This window comes from Triturus cristatus, chromosome 11 (assembly GCF_964204655.1).
Source record: "Triturus cristatus chromosome 11, aTriCri1.1, whole genome shotgun sequence".
Lineage (NCBI taxonomy): Eukaryota > Metazoa > Chordata > Amphibia > Caudata > Salamandridae > Triturus > Triturus cristatus.
The window spans coordinates 1101870686-1101891912 of NC_140594.1; the positions used below are offsets into that span (position 1 = coordinate 1101870686).

General features: G+C 44.1%; 1 protein-coding gene across 4 annotated transcripts in view; it reads left to right on the forward strand.

Moving 5' to 3' along the window:
• The window catches only part of LOC146786071 (dehydrogenase/reductase SDR family member 4-like), a 392893-nt gene that overhangs the window by 362135 nt on the left and 9531 nt on the right, over positions 1–21227 (forward strand). For all 4 annotated transcript variants that reach the window (XM_085635503.1, XM_085635499.1, XM_085635501.1 and 1 more), the window contains one exon: positions 5652–5707. In XM_085635503.1, the coding sequence (XP_085491629.1) occupies positions 5652–5707 (56 nt within the window). The remainder of the gene's footprint in view (positions 1–5651; positions 5708–21227) is intronic.

A 21227-nucleotide genomic window follows, 5' to 3' on the forward strand; every position in this document is an offset into this window, starting at 1 on the left:
TACAACAGCTTGTTCCAAACCCACACACATTGCAAAACATACATTAGATGCCATTTTTAGCAACCCAGATTTACTCACATTTCAAAGGTATTCCAGTCATGTGGTCCGATGACGACTTGGTTGCCTTGCAACACAAGACACCACAACTGACAATAGCTAAACTCTACTTACCCACAACTACATATCCACCATGGGAGAAGATTATTTTGGAGTACCTAGAAACCAAGCTTACTTCCAATATACATGTGGACACAAACTTATTTCAAAATCTCTATGAATGCCTCCATGAATCCTGTGATATTTTAATCCCAAAGAAAACATCTAAATATGACAGAAGAAAAGAACCCCCTTGAATGAATGAAGACTTAAAAAGGACAAAACAAGGATGTGCTAAGCTTCAGCGGACCTGGCATAAAGCAAACATCTTGCAAGATAAAACACGCCTACAAAGCTATAATAGAATGTAAACCTGAGAATCAAAAAACCACAAAAAAATATTTAAAAAAATACTACTTAAGCAGAATCCGCAACACAAAATGCCCCAATAAAGAATTTTAGAAAATACTCACACATTATCCCAATCCAAAAAGCACCAGAGGAACCCATCTCTTTACTCTAAGACTTTTGTCACAAGCTGGCACATCATTACACAACTAAAGCAGACATGTTGGATTCTTGCTTACCTACAAAATATACCACAGCGCTAACTCATTTCCAACAAACACCTCTGGGGGTGGGTTTGCACAGCCATTGCACTCTGTTACAATTAAATGAAAGATACGTAGTCCAGAGATGTAATTCAGGATCACAGCTTTATTCTTCAGATAGGATCCAAGTTATGTCTCATGCTATGCTTCTTACAATGCCATGCCATGCCCCACCAGGAGCAGCCTCCTTGCTGATCAGGCCTTCCACACCAACTGATTCCTTCTTCCCACTCAAACACTCTCAACATTCTGATGACATCACATAGACTGAGCAGCAAGGCAAGGGCAGCAACAGAGAGGATGCATTAATCACTTACTAGATTATAACACATCCCCCCTCATCAAAATTGTTAAAATACAAGCATGCAAGATCAATGTACATACATGCAATACGACTAATTATAAATACAATGTGCGGTGGTGGAAATACACACATACAAAAGTCAACGAGCTTTGAGAATAACACAAAGCTTCAAGACGTAACACTAAAGGGTAATTTTGTAACCCCTAACAACAGGATGATACAAATACTTCAACCAAAACAAGAGTAAATCCAGAGAAACTAAAATGTATTCTCTTCTTCCCAAACAAGGGTAAATCCAGAGAAGCTAAAGAGCATTCTCATCTTTCCAAAACAAGGGTAAATCCGGAGAAGCTAAAAAGGAAATAGTCTTCTCTTGTGCACACCCGTAACGCACAGTCCAACACCTCACACGAGGTAACAAGCAATTCAGAGGGTAAAACCAAACAAGCAAATCAGAGAAGCTACTCAAAAGGTAGACCTCTCATGTGCGCACCTGTAACGCACAATCCAACACCTCACACGAGGTAACAACCAATTCAGAGGGTAAAACCAAACAGGCAAGTCAGAGAAGCTTTAAAAGGAGTCTTCTCATGTGCGCACCCGTAACACACAGTCCAACACCTCACACGAGGTAACAACCAATTCAGAGGGTAAAACCAAAACAGTGAAATCAGAGAAGCTTCAAAAGAAGGGGTCTTCTCATGTGCTCACCCGTAACGCACAGTCCAACACCTCACACGAGGTAACAACCAATTCAGAGGGTAAAACCAAAACAGTGAAATCAGAGAAGCTTCAAAAGAAGGGGTCTTCTCATGTGCGCACCCGTAACGCACAGTCCAACACCTCACACGGGGTAACAACCAATTCAGAGGGGCATACACTAACATGACCAGGAACACTATACTCTCTCCCTCTAATCACACAAATGCAAGACAAAACACTACACTCTCTCACCTCCTCTCAAACAAATTCAGGATAAGGTACCAGTAAATAATACAATCATAGCATTAAAAAAAACACCTAAAATTGAACCTAAAAGAATGGCACAATAAAAGCTTTTGAGCACATACAGCAACATTATGAAAAATACACTGTCCCAAGAAAACAATAAGCTAACATAAAGAAGGTAGTCACCGTGGTCTGTAAAGTAAGCATGCTAGGCTTGAAGAACATGTAGATAAAAGTAAATCGCAATGAAACAGTACCTTGCTGGAAGATTATAAACAAGAAAAACAACAATTTCCTTTCCATTTGCTTGGAACACCAAACCGAAGTGAAGCAGAACAGGTGTGCCTGTCACCGAAGAGTGTAGGCACAAGAGATGATAAAGTTGCAAAGACGATCCAGTCACAGGTTGACGAAAAATGAACTCCTTGAAAAGCAGGCAGAGCAGCAAGTGAAGTTAATATTGAAGATGTCAAACAAAGTTCAGTAGAATTACCACTCATGGCCACATGATGTCAGTGAAGTAACAGAGTGTCTCTATACTGAAGAAAGAACACTCTATGATAATGACGAATTTGAATCATGAGAACGAGAGGAGCCACGACAGAGGGCAGCAAGTAAGGAAACAGTATGCCTGGCGCTGTAGGGAAACGTTGTGTGAGCATTGGTGGCAGTTTGAAGGCATCCAGAGTGAACAGCATAGAACGTCTGAGGGGAACAACGATGACACCAGGGAAACAGGCTTGTGAAAGTAAGAGCGCGCTACTAGTGACACGCGCACCGATTTTAAACGACAATGTTGCAGTTAAACTGCCAACCGAGTGCCAATGTTAAATGTAAAATATTCACAAAAATTCACTTACTTGGGCAAATGTCAAAAAAGACGCAGTGAGCTGAATCCAAACAGAGTGATGGGAAGATACAGTCCAAGTAGTAACACAGCAAAGCACTGCAAATTGACCCAGGAAGCGGCTGTATAAAACAAGCAGTGGTTGTAGATCCAGTTAAGCTGAAGTGGACACAACAGAGTCCAGAACACGCGGTTAGAGTCACAGCAAGCAAAATCCCAGGGTTAGGAACAAAGAAAATGCAGCACAGCATGGTAGACAGCAGAACAGAAAAAACGCTTTTCCAAAGTAACTGCACAGGCAACAAGGCAAAGACAGTTCATCCAAAGCAGGAGGGCAGACTTCCACCAAGACAGGCAGGCAGTGGACAGCAGACAGGCAGGTAGGAACTGGCACCTTAGATCACTGGTAAAACATTCCTAAAATCCAACAGGTAGCAGGAACCAACCCAAATCCAAATGTAGAGTACTCACTAGTACATGCAAATAATGCCCAGGTTACAGATAATGTTCTCTGTCAACATGTTACAGGACAGGAACAGTTCAGCAAAAGCAGGCAGGCTTCAAGACAATGAAGGAAAGTCTAAGACAAACTGGCACTTACTGGTTGGGGCGACCGATGAAATGGTCACTGGTGGGGCATTAGGGGTGCCAGGTTGGGTCAAATCCACAGGTTGTAGTTTCTTCAGTTTTAAAAGTCCAATCTCCATTGAAGTAGCACGCAGGTTCTTTAAAATCTTCGCCAGTGTTACAATTAAATGAAAGATACGTAGTCCAGAGATGTAGTTCAGGATCACAGCTTTATTCTTCAGATAGGATCCAAGTTATGTCTCATGCTATGCTTCTTACAATGCCATGCAATGCCCCCCCAGGAGCAGCCTCTTTGCTGCTCAGCCCTTCCACACCAACTCATTCCTTCTTCCCACTCAAACACTCTCAACATTCTGATGACATCACATAGACTGAGCAGCAAGGCAAGGGCAGCAACAGAGAGGACGCATTAATCACTTACTAGACTATAACACACTCCTTCAAAGAATTATCTCAAACTAAATTTCTCGATATTTCCAAAGCAAACAGGCCTGCCTGTTTCCTCTCTGACCCCTGTCTATCACAACTCTTTAGAACAATTATCTTAGCGACTTCAGCAACCATCCTTATCAGGACACTAAGTGACTCCTTAATTACTAAAAAAGCATACATATGCCCAATATTAAAGCAAACAAGCCTGGACCCTCAAGACCGCTACAATTACAGACCTATAGCAAATAAACCATTCTTTGGCAAACCTATAGAAGAGCAGCATTCGCCCAGATATCACAGTTCATAGAGGAAAACTCTAATCTCCATCTGGGACACCTTTAAAAACACAGTTGAGTCAATGGGGTTGCTGCCCTACTTCTACTGTACCTTTCTGCTGCCTTCTACACAGACGATCATGACATACTAATCCTAAGACTCAAGGAAGCAGGTCAGGAGGGTTTCGCTGTCACTTGGATCTCGCCCTTCCTATCTAATAGAACAAATGCCCTACTCTCTTATCCAAACCTTACAGCATAAAAACAGGGTTCCCTCATTGCTCCATCATCTCATTGAACAACTACATGAAACCCTTACCAGAACTCATCAATGTTTTTCGGTTGACTTCCTATACCTATGCAGACAACATGCAGACACTTCTACATGATAAAGTCCAAAGACATTGTGAGCTCCAAAATCTTCAGCTGCCTCCTGTCCGTTGAGTAGTGGATGATATGGTATGTGAATACATATCTACTTACAAAAATCTATTAGACCATGTATATCATAGTATGTAGATGACTTTCTGTATATAGATGTATGCCTCTTAGTATGGTAATACATATGTGTCTGAGAATCTAAATTTGATATGATATGAACCAAACAGAGACATCGTACTGTCACTGTGGTGTGGAAAAATATGATTCATAAAAGCATCCAATGGTAAAGCAGAACAGCATCCCATTGAAAATACAAGCACCATTCTGCATTAATAACAAGCAGTGACGTTTACTCTCAAATCAGTGAAGAGAAAACTATGGCTCATTTGAAATGCCATTTACAACCTCCATTAGCCAGAGGAAGTGGCCTTTTAAATATACAGTGGAACTCTGCTCCTCTCTTCAGGAATAACACTGTGAGAAACCAAGGCTTTTTTCAGAGTCCCCCTATTTTATTGCCCTGATTTTCTACCTCTGACTGTGCCCTAGCCTCTGCTAACCATACCCAGGGCCTGTGGTCTGTGTAAAAGTACATGATAATTAGGTGTAATTACAATTGGTACTGACAACCTACCTGTAAGTCCCTCTAAGTCATTAATTTTATTTTCTCTCCTACAATGGCAGTATCACACCTTCCTACTAGGTGCATCTTTAGTGGATGAGCATCTGAACAAGTATGCATTCAGTTAAATCTGATGCTAGCCTTGCCCGAGGGAATTCTCCATTTACTAAGGAACACAAACATTGGTTGCACTTTGGTGTTCCATCCCTGAATTTCTACTTGTCCGTTCTACTCATTACTCTACAAAATACAGTATTATTCAAATGGGTTTAGGGTATGTATTAATTCATAAAACTATTATGAATCAATAGTACATCATAAGGTGTTTAATGTAAGAGAGATCGTGATCACCTTCCCATGGTTAATTACTAATTAATGCACTAGGTAAGTAAAACATTATTTGGAGTGAGAACTTTCTAGTGCATAGAGTACTCTATTTGCAAATAATGTATGGTTCTGGTTTATTTCAAAACATACTAGTTGAACACAACACAGAGAGTGCAACAAATTTAAATGCATTAATGATTTCTGTGCTTTTATTAAACAGCTCTGGGATGATGAAGCTGTCTTGGAAACCCTTAAACCAGTAAACGGATTCAGCAGGTAAACCGTCTTTACTTCTTCTGAACACTAGTGTTAACTCACACTTCAACTCCTGGGGCTAGAGTCTAAACTACATTTTGGAGTAAATTATACTCCAGTATTACTACTTTTTGTACTCCACATGCAATTCTCAAATTTCAGGCCAATAACTCGGCCTCCTCTATCTTTACTGTGCCGTGATGTCCACCCCAGAGGCTGAGATCTCCACACACATAGGTATAAGATTGTGTAGTATATGTTGCAGGGACTGGGGAGTGATGGGAAAATGGGGTAGCAATACTCCCAAATGGGTGGGGTAAGAGGAAATCAAGTAGGGGTTAATTTAGGGACATGATAAAAACACATACCCTCTCTGGGGAGAGGAGTTGGCCTAACGGCTCGGGCAGCCGACCTTGAATCTGGGGAACTGGGTTCGAGTCTCAGCAATGACGCTGAACATCATGTGTTTCTGGGAAAATCACTTAGTCTCCCTGTGCCTAACAAAAATGAATGTGTGTCCTCATGTTACGTAACTGGTGCTGTTCGAGGCATATGAGCTGCTGCAGTCACATTATTGCATTAGATCGCCGCCTAGTGTTGGGTCCGGATGTTGCACGTTGTTGTCTTGGAAGAGTCTTCGGGATCTCACAAGATAGGTGACTCCTCCCCTGAACTACAGTGCGCATGGACAGCTCCTCCATCGTCAGATTGGTTTTTTCCGCCATCGGGTTCGGGTGTACTTCTGCGACGTCAACTTCGACTCTGAAGTTTTCAACTTTCTTCACAGCAAATCAAAGTATCTCGACGGGATTGCTCTCCGGTCGATACCCTAGAACTTTACAAGACTTTATTTCTCATATTTCCATCGACGCAGGCCTCCGGGCCTATCGACGCCACTCGGGCCTCGGGCCCATGGAAAGGACCCCCTTCAAAAAATGCCCCCAGTGTGGTGCTAAATACCCACACACGGATCATCACCCGGTGTGCAACAGATGCCTATCTCCGGAGCATAAAGAAGAAGACTGCTCAGCCTGCCCACTCTTCCATTCCAAAAAGACAATCAGGAACCGAAGGGCCCATCGACAAGCGATGCATCGACAAGCAGCAGCACCGGCACCGGAACAGGGCGATATCTTCGACGACCCCTCAGATGCCGAGGACTCGGACGATCTACAGCTCGTCACAGTCGAAGAATCGGACTCAGATGACCCAATCCCAGCGGGGCAGCACGTGAGTACCGATGCCCCTGTCCCAATCACCCCACATAAGGCTCCGGTCAAGACATCGCCACAAGGCCTTCGTCACGATCGAAACATCCCTTCGGAAGCCCCACCCTCGGGCCCGGCTCCGAAGATAATAGAAAAGCCTTCCGGTAGCTCGGGACCGAGCAAACCGTATCTTCCTACACCCAAAATGCCTTCGGCGCCGAGAAAAACACATCCGGCGCCGAAAGACTCGACCGTTCCCAAAAACGTCGAGCCGAAGCATCTCGAGTCGAAAACGGTCGATCCCAAGAAAAATATCGACACAAAAAAGTTAATCGACCCGAAAAAGACTAACGTCTCCAAAAAGGTCACCGAGCCTAACCCAAGATCAAACCCAAGAAAACGGTCGATCCGAAAAAGGACGTCAAAGTCAAGAAAGCTCCCGAACCGAACAAAAACAAGGTTCCCGAGCCAAACAAGTCGAAGCCGAAGCCTCCAAATCCTTCGACTCCCAGTAAAAAACACCAAAAATCTTCGGTGCCGAAACCACCAAATACAGAGGAGGAGCTGTTTTTTCCGGATCCTGTCGATCCAAAACAGAAAAGAATCATCATAGACCCTAACACAGGTCATGTGGTGCTCCACAAGAGGAAAATTCATCCTGCCTTACCCTCTCCTATTCCTCTAAAAAGGAAGGACATTGCTACTTCTCCTATTAGGCCTGTCACCCCTCCTCCTCTCTCTCCTATTCTGCCTTATTTGCCATACACACCCCCCATGCCTCCACAGCCTGTTGGGGACCCAGATGAGGACATAGATAATGATCCACAAGACCCTTATGACGATCCTGATGACACAAATCCCAACCTGGACACATGGGGAAACCCATATTCACCAGACAATAACACACCTCTTCTATACCCCACACCATACCCTTCAAAACCATCCCCTCCTGACGACACCATTGCATTTCATCAGTTAGTAGACAGGGCTGCTAGTTTCCACGGGGTAGATATGCATGCTGACCCTCTGGAAGAGGATTTCTTGCTGGACACCTTCCCAACCACAGAAAGAAGTGTCCGCACTTTACCCATGCTCAAAGGGGTTTTAAAACATGCACCAGAAATATTCAAAGACCCCATTAGGGCTAGGATACTCAACCCTAGACTGGAAAAGAAATATAGAGCAGCACCCTCCGACCCTACATACATCAAGGGTCAACTACAGCTGGACTCTTTAGTAGTCGCCAATGCACGAAAAAGGGCGAACTCACAAACCACTGGCGATGCTGCACCACCAGAAAAAGAGTCCAAACTACTGGAGGCATCAGGGAAAAGGATGGCTTCACAAGCAGCCAACACCTGGAGAATAGCTAACACACAAGCATTGTTAGCTAGATATGACAGAGCACACTATGACAAACTAGAGGAGCTGCTACAACATCTCCCTGACCCATATAAACAACAGGCAACTGATCTTATCCAAGAAGGAAAGTTCATCACTAATGCCTCGATAAAGTGAGCTCTAGATGCAGCTGACACAGCCTCTAGAACAGTCAATACAAGCGTAATGTTAAGAAGACACGCCTGGCTTCGCATATTCGGTTTCAAACCTGAGGTGCAAACCACTATTCTCAATCAACCCCTTAACCACGATTTCCTGTTTGGGCCTGAAACAGATGTCCTACTAGACCAGATGAAGAAGGACACTGACACCGCTAAATCTATGGGTGCACTACAGTCTTACCAATCCAAACGTTCCTTTCGTAGATCCTCCTATAGAGGTACAGGGAGAGGGAATAACACACAAACCTCTCAAACTTTCCAAACTACCTCTCAAAACACATTTCAAAAAGGCAGAGGAGGATATCGAGGAAACAATACTAAAGGCAGAGGTAGAGGTAACAACAACAACCGTACCTCCACCACTCCCAAACAGTGACCTCCTACACCTGCCTCCAGACCACTTAACACCAGTCTGAGGCAGATTATCACAGTTCCTACCTGTCTGGGAATCCATCACAACAGACAGGTGGGTGAAGGAAATTATCCATTCTGGTTACTGTCTGGAACTTACATCTACCCCACCCAACATACCACCCAAACACAGACCAATGTCAGAGGAACACACCATACTATTGCAACAAGAGGTCTTAGCAATGCTACAAAAGCACGCTATCGAACCGGTTCCCCTGCAGCAACAAGGAAAAGGAGTTTACTCCCTCTATTTCCTAATTCCCAAAAAAGACGGCTCCCTCAGGCCCATTCTCGACCTTCGTCCCCTCAATCACTATATACACTCCGATCATTTTCACATGATCACACTCCAACAAGTACTACCACTACTACAGCAAGGCGGTTTTCTCGCCACGCTACATCTGAAAGACGCATACTTTCACATACCCATTCATCCCGCACACAGGAAATACCTCAGATTTGTTGTGTAGGGACAGCACTACCAATTCAAAGTCCTACCCTTCGGGGTAACAACAGCACCAATGGTGTTCACAAAATGCTTAGCAGTAGTGGCAGCACATCTACGGAGACACCATATTCATGTGTTTCCATATCTAGACGATTGGCTGATAAAGGCCAAATCACATCACCAATGTCTGCAGCACACTGTGACCACAATCCATCTATTACACAATCTGGGATTTTCCCTCAACTACCCAAAATCCCATCTACAACCCTCCCATATACAGCAATATCTGGGAGCAACAATAGACTCCACAGTAGCAAAGGCTTACCCAGCTCCAACCAGGATACAGAACATTCAAGCAATGATCCAAAAATTCCAACCTCAGACTCTCTTGACAGCAAGAGTGTTTATGCAACTCATAGGCATGATGGCATCTTGCATATTCATAGTCCCACATGCTCGGCTACAAATGCGTTCCATACAAGAATGCCTAGCAACACAATGGAACCAGGCTCAAGGGAAACTAAAGGACCTAGTGTTGGTAGACAGTCGTACCCATCGCTCTCTGCAGTGGTGGAACACACAAAACCTTTCAAAAGGACGACTGTTCCAAGAGCCAGTTCCACAGGTAGTGTTGACAACGGACGCATCACTCACAGGGTTGGGAGCCCATCTACTTCAACATACAGTGCAAGGTCTGTGGACACCGCACCAAAAAAGACACCACATATACTACCTAGATTTACTGGCAATATTTCAAGCAATGAAGGCCTTTCAAAAACACATAGCCAACAAGACTGTCCTAGACCGGACGGACAATATGACAGCAATGTTCTACATACAGAAACAGGGGGGGGACACACTCTCTGCAGCTTTCACGCCTAGCGCAAAGCATATGGAGATGGGCCATTCCACAAAACATCCATCTTCTAGCAGAACATCTCCCAGGAGTGAACAACCAGATTGCAGACCTATTGAGCAGACACAGTCAACAGATCCACGAATGGGAACTTCACCCAGAAGTCCTACTCCCGTTCTTTCAAGCATGGGGACACCCAGACATAGATCTGTTCGCCACAAAAGAAAACGCAAAATGCCCATCCTTCGCCGCCAGGTTCCCACACCCGCAGTCGAAGGGCAATGCGATATGGATGAACTGGTCAGGCAGATTTGCATACGCTTTTCCGCCAACCCCACTCATTCCATTAGTGGTACGCAAACTAAAGCAACAAACACTTACGATGATCCTGGTTGCTCCCACATGGGCACGACAACCATGGTACACAACACTCCTAGAACTCTCAGTCGTCCCTCATCAACGACTACACCTCTCTCCAAAACAACTCACACAGAACCATGGAGAGATACAACACCCAGACCCCAATCAAATGAACCTAGCAATCTGGCTCCTGAAGTCTTAGAGTTCGGATACCTTAACCTGCCTCCTGATTGTATGAATATCATCAAAGAGGCAAGACGTCCCACTACCAGAGCCTGTTACGCAAACAAATGGAAAAGATTTGTTATTTACTGCCAAAATAATCAAATCAATCCACTAGACGCTTCTGTCCAAAATATAATTTATCTGCTACACTTACAAAGATGTAATCTATCATATTCATCTATAAGATTACACCTAGCTACTATTGCAGCATACCTCCAGAACAGACAACACGTGTCTCTCTTCCGCATACCACCTTTTAAGGCGTTTATGGAAGGGCTCAAAAGAGTAATCCCTCCAAGAGCTCCACCTTCTCCAGTCTGGAATCTTAACATTGTACTTACTAGACTTATGGGCCCACCCTTTGAGCCTCTACATTCTTGCGAATTACAGTTCCTAACATGGAAGGTGGCATTTCTAATAACAATTACTTCACTCAGAAGAGTAAGTGAATTGCAGGCACTGACAATTCAAGAACCTTTCATGCAAATACACCAAAATAAGGTAGTTCTCAGAACAAACCCTAAATTCCTACCAAAGGTCATAACTAGTTTTCACATTAACCAATCAATTGAGTTACCTGTCAGTCAGTAGCTGAAAGGGCACTCCACACGCTGGATGTCAGAAGGGCTCTACCCTACTACATTGACAGAACTAAACCATTTCGAAAGACAAAACAGTTGTTTGTGTCTTTCTGTCAACCTCATAAGGGTAACCCTATCTCAAAGGCAGGGATAGCCAGATGGATAGTTAAGTGCATACAACAGAGCCTCACCCTCCTGCACAGATACCCCGGAGCCTACCTGCGGCACTGAGTCCCGACTGGCCGAGCAGCTGTGAATGCGCTCCATCGCCAGCATTAACCGTTCAGTGCCTTATTGGGGGTTCCGGTTTCCATTGGGATCCCTGCTGCTGCAGCCTACGCATCACCAACGTGCAGGGCCACCAAGCTGTGGATGGAACTGGGTTCCTGATATCCCGCCGACCCCCTCCTCTTCGGAATGAGCCGGTTGCACTAGAGTACACAATCAACCCACCTCCTCTCTGCTACGCCTTTGTGGATGATCAGTAGAGTTTGCCCTATTGGAGCTCTATAGGCGGCCGCGCACCTGACTTACACTAACCCTCCACATCGGTAGCATGAGGTCCCTGTCATTCCTCTGCTGCCCTTCGGCCTATTAGTTTTGGACTGCGAAATTTCCGTCTCTCTCTGCCAGACGGCCTTATACGAACGTAACAGGGAGAACTCTTTTGTTGCACTATATTCTGGGAGATATACCTGACTGCTGGGATTTGCTGGAACCTGTGTCTCTGAGCTCCTGCCCCACCTTCGACTGCTCCCCTCTCAGCAAACAGTTCACCACACCAGTTTGCTGCTCTCTGCACTGCGGCATGGGCCGCAGGGATCCTAAACAAAAAACGCTTCCTTTTGAGAAACTCACTGAGAGCCGTGGAAGAAACTCCTAACATGGCTGAGGGCGGGCAGGGGTTGAATCCAGATGGCGCCCCTTCTTCAACATCCAACGTGCTCCTGCAGGAGATGAGAAAAATTATCCCTGCCCCACCCTACCGGACGTTCAGACACAGTTACCTTGTTCACCACGCTGTTTCCCCTACCCCCTCCACCTCCGCTTCCCTCCTTCGGCTACCTCTCCTTTTCCTTCCTCTCTCCCCTGAATTCCTCTCCACCTGCTTGCTTTGTCTATCATTTTGCCTATGCTCCGTTAAATTCTCCCTCCCCTCACCCTTTTACTTTACCCCTTACCCCTCTACATGCCATTTTTCAAAAAAAATTAACTTGTAACTGTTGTGCCTGATGTAACAATGTAGAATTTGTAAGATACGCAACTCTCCTCATATAAAGCGCTCATAATTCATTCCTTTGCTCCTATCCCCTCTCCTCTGAATCTCTCCCCTTGCCTGCTACAATGCCTAGCCCCTCTCCTTTATGCCCTTTTACTAAGCACTCCTTCTCTCCTTGTTGAGGAAAGATCCAATATTTGTACTCTGGAGTCTCAGCGAACCCGCTGAGAGAGTCCACAGCGCCAGGGGAGCCACTCACAGTTGAGGTATGGTATGGCCCCCCTTGCCAAAGCACTCCCTCTCCCCTTTTTGGGGAAGGATCCAGTATGTAGGCCTTGGAGACTCAGAGATCCCTCTGAGAGAGTCCACTATGTAAAGGGAACCTCTCGCAACAGTGATGGGTAAATGAACCACTTCCCCTGGGATCACAGCTTACTGGACTTTGAACGCAGCTATGACTCGTCTACCGGTTTTTGTCCCCGTCAGCCCCCTCGTCTTTCCATGCTGTGTCTCTCACCCTCCGCTCCTCTTTCCCTCATTCGTTCCCTGTCTACTTCCCCTGCTCCTACCCCCCCACTAAATCTCTCCCCTTGCCTGCTTTTTCCCTTATGTATATGTCCTTATTGTTTGTTTCGACCTTACATATAACTATGTTGCCATGCTCTAATAACTGTGTAACCTTTATAACGATGTAACCTGCAACTGTGATTTGATACTCATGTAAAGCGCTCTGATACCTCCGGGTCTAGCCAGCGCTATATAAAACCTTTAAAATAAATAAATAAATAAATAAATATGTTATCAAAAAGCTAAACGCACATTAACTATTCCCCCAAGAGCACATTCCACGCGCAAAATGGGGGCATCCATGGCTTTTCTAGGGAATATCCCCTTAGAACACATTTGTAAGGCAGCTACATGGTCTACCATACATACCTTCACTAAACACTATTGTGTTGATGTGCGAGCCAAACAACAAGCTTCTGTAGGTCAGGCTGTCCTTAAAACACTTTTCCAAACTACTGCAACTGCCACCGGTAACCACCACTAGAGGAGGAACTGCTATACAGTCTATGCAATAATGTGACTGCAGCAGCTCATATGCCTCGAACGGTAAATGCTACTTACCAGTATGCATCTGTTCTTGGCATGTAGAGTTGCTGCAGTCACATGCCCACCCTCCTCCCTGGTGCCGAGCACAGTTGCAGTACTATCTTATTTAGATACATTTACATGGACACCTTTCTTTCTATTACTATCCTCCATCTTTGCCACAATGGCGAAAAAACAATCTGACGATGGAGGAGCTGTCCATGCGCACTGTAGTCCAGGGGAGGAGTCACCTATCTTGTGAGATCTCGAAGACTCTTCCAAGACAACAACGTGCAACATCCGGACCCAACACTAGGCGGCGATCTAATGCAATAATGTGACTGCAGCAGCTCTACATGCCAAGAACAGATGCATACTGGTAAGTAGCATTTACCATATAAAGCGCTCTGATACATGATTCGGGTCAAGTTCGCACTATATAAAACTCTCTAAAAAAAAGAAAAGTGAGAACATTGCAATTCACAAAGTACACTTCTAAATTTACAACAGCGATAATAGTGTCCAAACTAGCTTAAATGTACTCCAGCCCAATAGGTCAAGAATCACACATGACCAACTACTGGTACTGCAACACACTTGCGTAGAAATCAATGGAGGCAAGAATGAAACAAATATTTTTGAATCATTTTTGTTTTTTAAATGTGATATATTTGATTAGGAAAAGTAAACTTATAACTTAGTGTTTAAAATGGCACATATTTAAATTAATTAAATATTTCCATTTTCACCAACCTCAATGTTAATTCAACAGTAATAAAAATGGAATTTGTAAATTATTGTTTTGAAACTAGAATTTATACATTAAATTAATATTTAAAGAATTATTTTATATTTTAATACAAATTTAATTAGAGGAGGTAATGTATTTTAACTTTCCATACTATTAGTTCCAGCTGAATATTATTTATTTGATTTAATTTGGTCAAAGACTTTCCCGCATATTCTCGTGTGTTCCCTGCCCCTGTTCATTTTAGTCTTGTAATGGTCAAATTGGTCGACCTGTATCCTTCCACAGCAGGCACCAGGGAGCTATTTTTATTTAGAGTTTTTCAAGTGTTTGACTTTAACAATTAAGAACTAGCTCCCTCTCCTTTTGCCCTTTATGTGCTTTTCTCACTCACCCCCAATTTCACCTTACCTCTTTCTATATGCCTCTCCTGCTCTCCCTCCCCTATTGATCATCTACCACTCATACGCTTTCGGCCTCCCAGTCTGTCTGATCATCATTTACTTCTTGTAATCGTCACCAAGCGTCACTGCCTGGGAAAATGTAAACAAATGCACTTTAGTTTAATCAAAGGTTAAACCACTGATGCTATGTAGAGCTATAAAACATTTCATAAAAGTACAAATGTAGTGGAGCCAGCACAGTGATGTAGCTGCATTATCAGCGGCGGCCAGCACAGGTATGCGCGGTGGGGTGGTGGGGCAGAGCGCAGCGGAATAGGTATTATTTATTTATTTAACTATACCTATTCCGTCGTCTGTCCGCATACCAGCTCCCACCCATCCTACCCCGCTACACCAGCTTACCTGTGCCGGCCGCCGCTGTGCTTTATGCTTCGCAGTGTGATGAATATAATTAGAACTTTGTAACTTTGGTATGTTGAGAGCTCCATTGAAGTCAGTGAAGTGAGTCGGGCTATTAATGGCTGGTATAGACCTTCTGCTCTAACCTTCCAATGTTTGCCTTTCTGTTTCTCCCTTGTTAATTTAGAACATTCTACCCTCAGTGGATGGAAAGTTCTAATAGCCTTATAACCCTTCTGACTTGAGCCATAGCAGTTGTTAAAGGTCCACCCTCTGATTATTTGAGAACTTTAGTTACTTGTCCTGAGTTGGGTCCTAGATAGTGTTAGACCACTGTGTTCCTTGAGATAAGTCTGTGGCTGGGAAGCATTAAAGAGCAGTTTTTTTAAAGGCAGAATTTTTAATTTTTTTTAAATCGATAGTGTTTTTTGGGTGGAATTGGCAGCACTGGTTGTTTTAAAAAATGACTGGCTATGCTTTTCAGAAGCAAGCAGTGTATGAAGGTAGATGAGCCAGCAAAATAGCAGGGAGGAGCAACCAACAGCTGAGCCAACAGTCTGGCTTGGATATAAGAACGCTAACTCAAGCTGAGCCGACAGCATCTTTGACATGTAAATTGTTGAACAAACGCCATGAAACAGCATGAAAAATTAGATAAAGTCACTTAAACATTTGAAAAACTTTATTTTTTAACATTAGATGGCATCATTGCACTTAGTGGCATGTTCTTGAAGGGATAGTTTCCAAGCATGGCTTGGTGCAGCAGAAGCAAGATGGCGGCAATGTGAGCAGTCGAGTGCGAGCTCTGCTCCTTCGAAGCTGACTGTAGCACGAGAGCTAGAGCGAGGAGTTTGGTTTTGGACTACAGCGTGAGCGTTCGTTGTTGTTGTGTAGAGACATAGCTTTGGCTGTGCTCCCTGTAGCCGGAGGCTTAAGTAGTGGTGTCTATGAGCCGTGTACTCTGGCGTGCTATTAGAGCATTGAGAAGCCTCGGTAGACGCTACCTCCCTCGGTCAGCATGGATAATTCGAATAAGGACTCACACTGAATTAGCATGCCTCCAAAGAGTCTGTGCTCACTTCGGGACAGTGCAGTGGAAAGTTTGCCAGCAGCGCCCCACATATCCAATTCACCTCGCATGAAAACATATTGAAGTGGAAGGATGATGCGGAAACCAAGGACAAAGCATAATGAGCCCTGATTACTGGGGAAAGACGTGGATACAGTGAGTGGTTCGAGTGTTTCAAACACCTCAGTGGCACCTGAGCCCAGAGGCCGGCCATCTATAGTGTACCTCTTTATGGTGGCTGGGGTCAAAGAAGGCTGCCGGCCGCACAGTGCTGGCATGGAGGGAATGTGAGATGCTGTGGGAAATGCTGGTAATGCTTGCAATGGAGATGTGGGCGGCGATAGCGAGTCTTCACGTTTGCAGAGGGAGCTGGACCTCTCTGATGTTGTTGCTTCTGTCAGCGATCTTTCCAGCAGCTATGCTACATGCCCAGAGGGCATGCTGTTCCAGCAAATCAGCACTACTATTGTGGAACTCGGAGCCCTGGCCAGTGAAACTTATCAGCCTATAAGGGGGGTGGAGAACAGGCTCCCTTAGAACTATCAAAGTGTTAAACTCCTAAGACAATAAAGGTCACCTTGCTTACAAACATATATTTCTGTGCAGATTGAGGGGACAGCTTTATCTTGGGGTCTGCTCCTGGTCGATACTCTGACTTCCCCCGCTGTGCCACCCATTAGTAGCACAAACGTGCTTCTGACTGTCCCCCTCAGCAGCTTCGGTTTCTCTTCAAATTCAGAAGATGGGCCACAACTGGCCAATGCAGCCCCACTAGCTCCAACTGGGGATGGTAGAACTCTTAAAGTCAACAGTAGATATGGCAGCAGAGAAAATAGAGACTCTTGTCTGATCGATGTGTGCAATAATTGCGGTGGGACAGTTGAGGACAAACGCAGAACATATAATCCGCTAGATGTACTTCCAGAGCCCAGGGAGAGATTTTTCTCACTAACCGAAGGGTTACTTCAAGTAAGGAAGAGGCAGACTGCTCAACAGCCTCCATCAAAACTACGAGTGGTTGTTCATCAGAGGATTGGAATCCTTCAACAGCACCCAAGCGTGCAGTGTGTCACAGGAGAATAAATTCAGAAGACAGCTGTGGTGGAGAGCGTGAATCAGACTGTCACTTCGAATACTGGGATTACTCAGCAACTCAACAGGTTTATGTCGACCTTTCAAATTTACAGCAGAGTCCTTCACAAACTATGAATTCGCTGGGCATACAGGGAGAGCCGAAATTGGAGCTCACCTATCGCTTTATTAAACAACACCAGGAAGAGATACGCCCTGATAAGGTGTAAGGCAAGAAAAGAAATTGCAGGGAGCAATGAAAAAGAATTCTAAGGCTCGCACAGAAATATGAAAAAAGATCACAGCGGTAGAAAGCCGAGCTTCTGCGCCAGAAATAGATGTGACAAGTCTCAACGGACAATCTCAGATCTTGGTAATACAGTGGAAACTCAAGGACTTTGAGCACAGGCAACAACAAAATAACTTACCGATTGTGGGCCTTGAGGAGTGGAGTAGAGGGCAACGATCATACCCTTTGTGATTAAGTTATTCAAGGTAGCCTTTCCTGAGCTGGAATCCTGAAACAGGGCACAAGAAATTTAGAGAGTCCAGAGGTTCCCTCTCATGCTTAAACAATATGGTCAGTCGCAAGGGTGTCATTGTTCAATTTGATAATTTTCTTTCAAGGCAAGCTGTGTTTGAAAAAAGCACATCCTGACTCCAAACAAAACTTTCTGCCATGTAACCATTGAAAATGATATTTATGAACTCAAATCTGGGTGTTACTTTCTTAATGTCGAATTAATGATTTTTTCACTTGTCTTCTCTCACTCTCATGGGAGGAGGCAACTTGCATTTTATGAATGTGTTAGCTGAGAAAGATGTGAGCAGACGACCCATCACTCAGACCAGCAGAGGTCGAATTGCTTTGATTAGAAGGAGAGGGTGGGCTAGGGCCGGGGGGCTGGAGGGATGGAGTGTGCAGGGTGGGGGAAGGGCACCGAGTGTGGGAGGTAGGGTGGGAGGGAGGCGGAACATAATACAAATGGAGAGGAGAAGGAGAAGAAGAAGATTTGTGTCAAAATTCAACAGAATTTTTGTTTTCAGTCCATTATCAGTTCTATGATTCATAGCACTGCAATATTTAGTGTGTCACAAACAACATACCGTTTTGTTAATTGCCGCGGGTAGCTCAAATACGCAAAGCAGCAATTAATATCTGCAGACTAAAGGATCAGCTGAAAAGAAGAAATGTAGCAGAAAGTCTAAAACTATTGCATGCTGACATAGTATGTGTTCAAGAAAAACAAATAGAAGGGGCTAGGAAAGACCTTCTGGAGGCTTTGGGTTATACTTTTTTGGGATACACTACACAGGGCACTAATACACAGGGGATGGCAATTTTGGCATGTAGGAATGTCTGTAGTTTGAATCTCTGACTCTCTGATAAATATGGGAGGTGGGTTTGATTTGATTTAAATTTTTCTAGAGAGCGTTAATACCCAAGGGCATCTTGGCACTAAAGAGACCTAAGACCAACTAAGAAAAGGACTTATGGGGTTAAGATGAGATAGAAAACAGCCAAGATTTTAGCTGTTTATGAAAGCTAAGAAGAATTGACTGACTTTTGAGATGCACTGGCAGTTTGTTCCATAGCTGGTAGGTGGAATACACTAAGCTCTGACCACCCCAAGTGTCTTTCCTTATCGTGGGTGCAGAGACCAAGTATAGGACAGCAGATGTCAGTCTTCTTTGTGGTTGATACCACCTAAATGTCCTTGTATGGTAGCCAGGTCCTGCACCGTACAAGGCTTTATGTGCCAAGCTAAGTGCCTTGAATGCAACCCTTTTTTGTAGGAAGCCAATGAAGCTACATCATGGCATTAGACACCGACTTTTGTCAAGGAAGTTTTTAAGGAGGCGGAAGGCTGCATTCTTCAGCATCTGGAGCTTTTTGAGTGCCAATTGTTTGATGCCCAAATAAAGGGAATTTAAATAATCGAAACTGGGAAGGAATAAAGGCAATACCTTCATCAGGGATCTCAGCATCAAAAAAATAGAAAGATGTCATTTTATTACTCTGTTCCCTGAAGGACAGTTCAGCATCAAAGACTACTCCAAGATTCCTTACCTTGGGAACTGGCTTGGGGAGAGAGCCAAAGGCCTGCTGCCACCACGAATAATTCCAAAAGCTGATCTCCCTCCCAAAAATAAGGACCTCTGTTTTGTCTGAATTTGACTTCAGACAGGTAATTTTCATTTAGTTAACAATGAAGCACCAGTTAAATTTGTCGCCAACCTCCTACATGTTGCTCGATACCAATACCACAATCTAGATGTTGTCTGTGTAGGCTCCTGCGGCAAACCCAAAAGAGTGGATCAGCTTAGCCAAAGGCGTCACATAAATGAAAAAAGCGTTGGGCTAAGCGATGCCCCTAAGGGACCCCACAGGGGAAGAAGTATTTAGAGTTGTACTCCCCAAGTGCCACAGTCTGCTCCTTATCCCTTTGAAATGATGAGAGGAGATCATGCACCGATCTGGTAATTCCAATTAGTCAGGCGCTCTAACAGAACAATGTGGCTTACCATATTGAAAGCTGCAGAGAAATCCAGAAGGACCACTACTGCTCTCCCTCCAATATCTTTGATTTATCTGATCTTTTGTGAAACAGCTAGCAAACCTGTCTCAGTGCTATAGCTTAATCTAAAGCCTTACTGTGCATTGTCCATTGTGCTTTTCTCTTTCAGATAACCTGAGGGGCTAGTATTAATATGTTTTTTCAAGAAACTTAGCTGCGTAAGGTAGCCGTGAAATTGGACAGAAATGTTTGCCCTCCTTTGGATCCAGATGAGGATTTTTAAGCAGAGGCAGAATTGAATCCTTTTTCCAGTCTGATGGAAAAATACCTCCTGTTATGATGATATTCAACAGAGTCGTAAGGACTTGGGCAAGACTGTCTGCTAAGTCTTTCACTACCTGAGGTGGACAGGGATCCAGAGGGGCTCCTGACTTAATATGGCTGATTTAACCCAATAACTTGGTCAGTAGTCAGGTGTGGAAAATCGTGCAGCTCAGACTTGCTTGAGCCGATAAATGGGGAATCTGGGGATGTATGTCGTTACAACGCACACTTTTACAACGCATGCACTTACAACGCATTTTTTACAACGCAACATCCACTACAACGCATTCCATTACAATGCAGGACACTACAACACATTTTTAAAAACTACCTTTACAACGCATTCCATTATATCGCATACTACCTTTACAACGCATACCATTACAACGCATAATATTACATTGCATTTAAGGTAAGTATTGGATAGTATAGGGGTAAAAATTACTATTCTAACTCCAGGGGGTGCAACAGTAGGGCAAGTGTTGGATAGTATAGGGGTAAAAATTACTATTCTAACTCCAGGGGGTGCAACAGTAGGGTAAGTGTTGGATAGTATAGGGGTAAAAATTACTATTTTAACTCCAGGGGGTGCAACAGTAGGGCAAGTGTTGGATAGTATAGGGGTAAAGATTACTATTCTAACTCCAGGGGGTGCTACAGTAGGGCAAGTGTTGGATAGTATAGGGGTAAAAATTACTATTCTAACTCCAGGGGGTGCAACAGTAGGGCAAGTGTTGGATAGTATAGGGGTAAAAATTACTATTCTAACTCCAGGGGGTGCAACAGTAGAGCAAGTGTTGGATAGTATAGGGGTAAAAATTACTATTCTAACTCCAGGGGGTGCAACAGTAGGGCAAGTGTTGGATAGTATAGGGGTAAAAATTACTATTTTAACTCCAGGGGGTGCAACAGTAGGGCAAGTGTTGGATAATATAGGGGTAAAAATTACTATTCTAACTCCAGGGGGTGCAACAGTAGGGTAAGTGTTGGATAGTGTAGGGGTTTTAATGTAATATTATGCGTTGTAATGGTATGCGTTGTAAAG